At 45.8% G+C, this 7,438-nt stretch overlaps 1 protein-coding gene across 1 annotated transcript in view; it reads left to right on the forward strand.

Moving 5' to 3' along the window:
* The window catches only part of ube2f (ubiquitin-conjugating enzyme E2F (putative)), a 66,486-nt gene extending 59,048 nt beyond the window's left edge, over positions 1–7,438 (forward strand). Inside the window, exon 10 of the mRNA XM_015358521.2 lies at positions 6,322–7,438. Within this exon, the coding sequence (XP_015214007.1) occupies positions 6,322–6,372 (51 nt within the window). The 3' untranslated portion in view covers positions 6,373–7,438. The remainder of the gene's footprint in view (positions 1–6,321) is intronic.

Raw genomic sequence — 7,438 nt, forward strand, 5'->3', positions numbered from 1 at the left:
AAATCCATTGCAATGCCCGTGACCTTACACCTTAAATCTTTTTCTGTCTCACTCTTTCAATAACTGTACTGCTAAGAAATGTTTTCGATTTCGGTATCCAGCTGGTAATAAAGGTAGGTGACTAATATTTGTTGGGAAGCGCAGCTTTTTAATGGTAGAAGGATTGCAATCCAGATTGCAGTCCTTCTGGTTAGCTAACAAGCTAGCACAGTAACAGAAGGCTGTCAAAGTAATATCCATGCTTAGTGTAAACACTGTAGGTTCCTTTGCTTTTTTTTTGGCGTGGGTGTGGGAGCAAGTCACTGTATGGGCTTCAAATGAGCTCCTATCACTAACATGCTCCACGCAGGGGCCTGGCAGTTTTTACCATGAATCAGCTTTCAATTTCAAATTCCCAGTTAGAGCTAATGAACCACTGTACTATGAAACCTAATTGCCCCCAGGATTGTAGAGAAAAGCAAACAGCAAGCAAGTCGGTGAAAGGCTCACTGCCTCAGGGAGCAGGGCTGAAAAGGGGAGAATTGGTGCAGAATAACAAGGAGAGCTGCTGTGCTTCTGCGGCAGTCGAGACAAGTGGTTTGTCATCGTTTTACATGACAACAACTTGTCTTTGATTCCTGTGTTTAGCTGCCTTGCAGTTTGGGTCTGGGGATCTTGTCTCTGGCAGGCTCTGTGGGTCTGTGTCTCGATCTCCAAGCACACACAAAGACTGTGCTTCCCTCCAAGGACTCAAGAGAATAATTTGCACGTGTTACATACTGGGTGACTTAATAGGGTGACTCGCAAGGCTTTGCCAGTGACGGGTGGTCTTATTTTAATTCCGTCCCACATGGGACAATTAATACAAGTCTGTCGCTTCTCTTAGGGAGTAAATTGCTGAAACAGCAAAGTCAGAATGTTCTAACTCCTTTTATAGCAGCACAGTCCCAATATTAATCACATCGTGTAGCACCATGATTTTGTCTCAAAGGCATTTGTCTTAATCAGCAAACATATTTGCATAGGTGTGCGTCTCTGTGCCGTGTTATCATAATTAAACATTTCACACCCTGTCTGAATGTCACATTGTCGTAGTAATGCTCTGACAGGAAGACTCACTAATCAGGTTTTCATTCTAACTTGTTTTTAGAAGAACCAGTTGAGTCAATTTAGCATTTATCAACTAATTCCAAAGACAGATGGATTATGGCATGAAGGAAATATGGATGTAGTCTTCTTGCAAGAGTATGGAAAGGATTGTTTTTTGACATTGCTTATGAGTTGAAATACTTATTCTCTTTTTTGTAACTGCAGGGTAAGGGGAGAATGTCTTAACAGTTTTTATGGTAGACATGCCTCCTCTATGTGCGTTGCAGACAGGTATTTTCAGACCGTACTTTTTTTTTTAACGTCCCTATTGTCAGCACAGCAGTTATGCTGACAGACAGCCCTGGAAAGGAGAAGAGGCGAGACCATCCTGGGGCTGTAACGAACTGCCCCGCCCTTCTGGCCCGGCCGCAGGACAGGTTCCAGCTTTCACAAAGCAGACGTCCCACACAAAGACACCAGACTCCGTGTATGCTGCAGGACAGTTCGGTTGCTGAGGAGGCTGGGACAGTGTGAGTCCGTGCCTCTCTGCATGTACAAGTTCTGAGATGTGCAGGGTGTGGCATCTCGTGACAGGGACTGAAAAAGGAGTGAATCTGTGGGGCTACAAATAGCAGAAGGACAGAGATACCCAGACGTCACCAGCAAGATAACGGCAAAGAAATAATCTCCTTGGAGTCTGCTGTTTGCATGGCAAGGAGTGTTCAGACAGGAGCCTGTCTGGAAGAGGCCAGAGGGTTAAATCCTGCGTAGACTGGTATCTTTACTGGTGTGCGACACCTGCAGTCAATAACAGACCCCGGGCAGATCCTGTTTATTTGTTTTGCACTTTTTAGATTGCAAACCTCCAGTCTAAGCTGCGGCTTTGTGGAATGTGGAACCTGACAAAGCTCTGGTATTTCTTAGCATTTCTGTTCACGGTTGATAAGTTTTTTAATTAATGGGAACACTAAGTCAGGTGGATAAATGGTGGCTATGTGGTCATTGCCTTACATCCTAAAATAATAAAACAACAAAACTAGGTGGTGTTACAGCTTTCTAGAGTGTGTCATCTAAAGCTGTCTTTATATATCATACCTCAGTGACCTTTGAGGTTGCTTCATTTAATTAAAATCATTATTTTTAATATAATTTAAATGCAGTGCTGTCAAACTCTTTATGTACCTGTAATGCAACGGAAAGCCACTCTTCTCAGTTTCTGGGATAGCATCATCATTTTATCTTTAATCACCTTCTCAGCTCTGCTCAGAAAACAGAGCATCTTTGCTGTTCAAGGGTCTGTGCTAGTTGGCACTGTCTCGCCCTGGATATACTGTAAACCTCAGAAAGACTCGTGAGAGTGAAGTCATGTCGGGCCTCCTCACAGCCGTCCTAACAGGAGCTGAAGGAACAGGGGTTTACACACAGCGACTCTTCACTACACTCCTGCTGCCTTCCTGAACCGCCTCGGCGTCTCTCGCAATGCAGACGTGCGCTGCAGGAAAGGGGAATTATCACAGCCGTCCTTTCTGTTCTCCCTTCTTGCAGAAAAAAGCACTTTGCTCACTTTGAAAAGCTCTCATCTACATGGTGTACAGCTTCTTTGTTACAGATTCACCCGAGTCTTCTGACGGGTTCTTAATTGCCATAATTGTTCCTACTTGACATGCCGGACAGATGAGCAAATTATTCAAGTAAAGATGGCTAGCGTATTCAAAGGCTAGTGTCAGATGGAAATGCTGCCGAGGCATTATGTAAGAGTTTTTCTGCGGTCAGAGTTTTTCAGAAGTTGAGCTGGAGGCATTATGTTCTTGAAGCTCTAGCTTCAGAGCAGCTTCCGGATTTCTTCCTGTCCTGCAACATCAAAAACCGCTCCAATTTTATCCTCTATTTCTCTTTCTCTAAGAGGCTGCAAAGCTGCCAAACCGAAAGAGGGAGCAGCGTTAATTTCTCTCAGTAGATCCTGCTGAGAATTCCTTGATGTTGCCCAGTTTGGCTCTTGTTCATCCCGAAAACAGGCGCTCGGTCCGGCACGGTTAAGCATTCGCGCGGAGTCCCGCCTGATCCTTGCTGTCGGAAAGACGGAGGGACTCGGGAATAGGATATGTGGAGCAGCCCCCCCACTCCTTACTTCTTTCCCAAGGATACTGAGCACAGAGTGAAGTGGCTGCAGGCCAAGTTTAAGCTTCACTTGGCTTCCTCAGTTCTCCATTGAGCTGCCACTGTTATCTACCAGAAAACACCCAGTCCTCTGATTCCTCAACAGGTCCCTATCCAGAATCCACAGGACGCCACCGGTTAATAATTCAACTCTACTACCTTTTTCTTAGGTGCTTGTTTGAAAATAATTTTACCAATTGGCCTCCTTAAGATGAGCATGTTGTTTGTAGCACTGTGCACACTAAACAGATGGCAGTTAAGGCATATTGCATAAACCCCCAGCACAGCCAGTTATGAATTGCATTTTTAAACAGCCTTGGGAGGAATTGCTTTATCTTCAGCTTTCGTTTTTGTAGAGCAAGGGCCTCATTTGTTCTTTCAAGGGCGAAGAGAGACTTATGTTCTGCATTAAAGAAACATAACCTCACTTTACTAAGAAATAACAAACAAATACATGATAGCGAATGTTTGATATGAAATTCCAGCTTGATATGAAGAGCAGCTTAAAGAACTTTCTGTTACTGTTGTAGTCTTCCTTGCCTTGACAGAGGAGTGCTTTGAAAAGGTCCAGTTTGCACACCCTTCTCTCAACTTATGAATGTGATTTGTTTTTTGAAAACTGTTCAGAAGGTGAAAATTAGTTAACTGAAAAAGAAATTTCCGATACTTTGCACGTGAAACCTTCTGATCCATTCTAAACAATCGCTGCATTTTCTGGTTAATAGAATTACCCTGTTTACACAAGTACAGCAGTTAATAAGACAGATGAATGTGTAAAACGTCTAGGAACATAGAAGACCTGAGGACCTGCAATGATGATAGTCGTGCTTTAGGTAGCAAAGAAGATGCCTTGAAGCAAAATCACAGGAAGATCTTTTCATAACTGCAGAATATGTAAATGTGTGCTTCATTATAACGAAAATTCATAAACCGTTCTTTTTTTAAAATCGACTGGGCACTTTCATATTTTGATTTGCAGGCTGTGTAAAGTATGCACCTCGGTTACTGCGTCGTGCTCTGCAGGGAGATCAGGGTAGATTCTGGATTCTGAACGGGAGACATTGACTGTTAACAGTGAGGATTTGGAATGAGATTTAGGTCCTAGAGAAAAGCTGAGGTTTACTTCATAGCCTCTGGGGCAGTATCAGTGGACCAGATGTCCTCCTGTTGACTGTCTTTGTACAGTACACCCCCTTTGCAGAACAGTACATGCCCTTCTCTCACTTGAGAACCACTTAATAGATATCAGGTTGCATTGTTCCGTTTAAAACCATCCTGTGCGGACACAGACGTTGCAGGTTCCTACAGTAGTAGCCTACGAATTCTCTCACCCTCTGTCTTAAAAAAGAATTTCCACCTGCCAAATTACTGAGCGGAGATTATCCCAAGCTTTCTCAAAGAGCTATGGGACGATATTTAAAAATAGACCCTGGCAAAGGTCAGGGGTAGAGGGGCTCTTGAACAGGTGCCAGTGTGCAGCCAGCTTCGTGCTTCAAGAGTTCCTCAGAGGCCCCCTGCCTGCACACGCAGCCTAGCTGCACTCACAAATACGTTTAACGCTGGGGGATATTTTCATTATTTTTCTTCTTTCTAGAATATCTTCATTTGCTGTATTTAGCTGTCCTTTTTGCCGATAATGAATGAAAACGGAATTTTAAAAAGTTTATTTGGTAAGCTTTCTGACCTTCAGTACAGGTGACGCTTTCCTTGCTTATATGTGTGTGTAGGCCTTCAGCGAGAGGGTCAGAGGTCGATCAGTGAGAATTCCCACAGGATTTTGGAAGCCCCCTGGAATCTGGAATTCCCTGCCCGTTTTGATCTTCTATATTGCATGTTTTTGTGCACAGCTGGAGTGTAGATATAACTGGTCAAATCATTCGAAGCAGCTTACTTGAAATGGGTAGCAGTTCCTGTCCACAGGGTGTTGTTAAAAAAGATTATGCAGAAGATTTTACATTCTTCAGGCATAATAGGCCAACATGACCCTGTTTCCATGCTGGAGATGGTTTCAGATTTCATTGCTCCAGTTTCTTCCCCTTTTCTGAGCCGTCAGGATTCAGCCGACGTTGCCTCCAATCGGACCAGCGTAGGGATGGAAGAGGCAGTGAATTACAGCACAGGGTTGTTCTGCAGCTCCCTGACAGTCTCTCGCTTGGCACCCAGTGTTTCCAGGCCTCATTTCTCATCTCCACCGATACAGTTCACTGGTCCCATCACCCTCTGGTGAGAAATTAGTTTGCCCAACATTTGCGCAGCTGTTTGTGTCTGCCAGCCGTGTTCATTATTGAGGCACACTTTGCTGCTCTCTCCTTCATCAGCCCTGATTAATGAGCGGGGTGCGGATCAGCGCTCTGTCCTCTTTCTGCGTAATGAGCTTCCAGTCCAGCACATTTTAACGGTGATGCGTATTAGCGCACAATATCTGCGCCCAGGCGACAACGGGCTGCCTGTCACGTCATGTTGCGCTACGCTGCCTTTTTGCAGGGTTAATTGGGAACCTCAGAGACTCAATTAACAAGTGTTGGCATCAAAGGTAAAACCATCTTTGCACTGCAGCTAGGTGTTAGCTCTGCGGTTCGGCAGCAGTTTCCTAAAAGTCATGAATGTTTAAAATAGGAGTGCAGACATTTGTGCGCAGCACAGGGCCTTCACCGGCTACGGCATTAGAATCCTCAGCTCGGCTCACAGGCCTCGCAAGAAACTGAAAAAAGCTGTGGTTGTGTTCCTGCAGTTTGTGTCATATGTGAACGACAGGAAATAAGAACGAAAGAGCATAAACTGAGTTCTCATGTTAAGTTTGGTCTTGATCATCATTTGAGATTAGTAATGAAGAGCACAGCTGAGATTAAAAATGTATGACCATCAAACCAGGTAGGAACCAGAATAACTGTGGTTTTTGTTTGCTTATAGCAAAAGTTGGGGGAGACAGAAAGATCATGGGTGTGTTACTTCGGCCGTTTTGTTCCACTATACCAAAGTGGCTGCAATTGACGTTCCCTTATGTCTCTAAGGGTGTTATCGATCCTCTTGAAATGCGATCTGAGGAGAAGCATTTCATTCTAGTTCTTCATGAACATCTCGATGGTTTCTTTCCAGGAGGATTTTCGGAGTAAAGTTCAAGATTTTATCAAGCGCTTCGCCAGATGATGACGGCGGTCCCGCGTGTCCAGGCCTGTGGACCTCACGCTGCACAACCGAATCTCCGCTCTCCCCCCCCCCACCGGACCTGTTGTGCCGCCTCTGCAGACGCTGAAACGAAAGAAAGAAAAACCGAAAAACACTCCTCTGGATTCCGGATCCTGCCGAGGCTGCCGACAGCGTCCGGCTCCCGGGAATCGGCATCCCAGCAATCCGACACAAACCTCGAGGTGTCTTTGGTCACAGGGAGATCTTTGTGCACGGAGCGAGCTGCAGTGTCTTTGGGTATCAGCATCACGTTTTGCTTTATTTAAAACCAGGAGAAAAAAGGATAGACCCCCACCACCCATGTTTTTTCCAGTACCTCATCTTGCCAACACCAGTCTCAGACAGTAGCAGGTCTTGCCCCCCACCGAGGAAAGACTGCTTCTGTTTTACTTCTGTTTATAGCACGTGCTCGGCAGGACAACAGGAGAATCAAGTCGAGCCACGCTGCAGGTTTATGATTTATAGTTCGTTCTCACGCGCAGGGGGAGAAAGCGAAAGCTCGGATCTCCAGGAAAGCTTGCCTTTCACACAGCAGCCCCTTATAGTCATGGCTTTCCGTCTCGCACGGAGTCATTCACGACACAAATGCCTGAATCGCTGAATCGAATGTCATTCATGGCCTGTCAAAGCCAAAAGCGTGCCCCAGGGCCATGGACCTCCAGGTGTAGCAGTCCGCCAGAATCGCTGGCGACGGATGTAATGCAGTGCAGCTGAACTCTTAGCGTGTGGAGGTTCCAGCCGCACATCCGAATGCTCTCCGCTCGTCCCCCGGCGAGCAGGGGCGGGCGGCGGGAGGGCGGGTCCGCTCCTGCCAGCAGGGGGGGGGGTGTGAAGGGCGAGTCCTGCTCTGTGCGCTGAGCTGCATGAGGGAGCCCTGGCGGGTCAGTGGCCATGCAGCACGGGTTGCAGCGGTGCGTCAGGCGCCTGTGTGGCTGGTGAGGGTCTATCCCTTTATTTATCTTCTTTCATCTTTCTCAGAGTTGTATATCCATTTTATAAAAAATATATTAAAGAAATATAATAAAGA

Source organism: Lepisosteus oculatus, chromosome 12 (assembly GCF_040954835.1).
Source record: "Lepisosteus oculatus isolate fLepOcu1 chromosome 12, fLepOcu1.hap2, whole genome shotgun sequence".
In the NCBI taxonomy this organism is placed as follows: domain Eukaryota; kingdom Metazoa; phylum Chordata; class Actinopteri; order Semionotiformes; family Lepisosteidae; genus Lepisosteus; species Lepisosteus oculatus.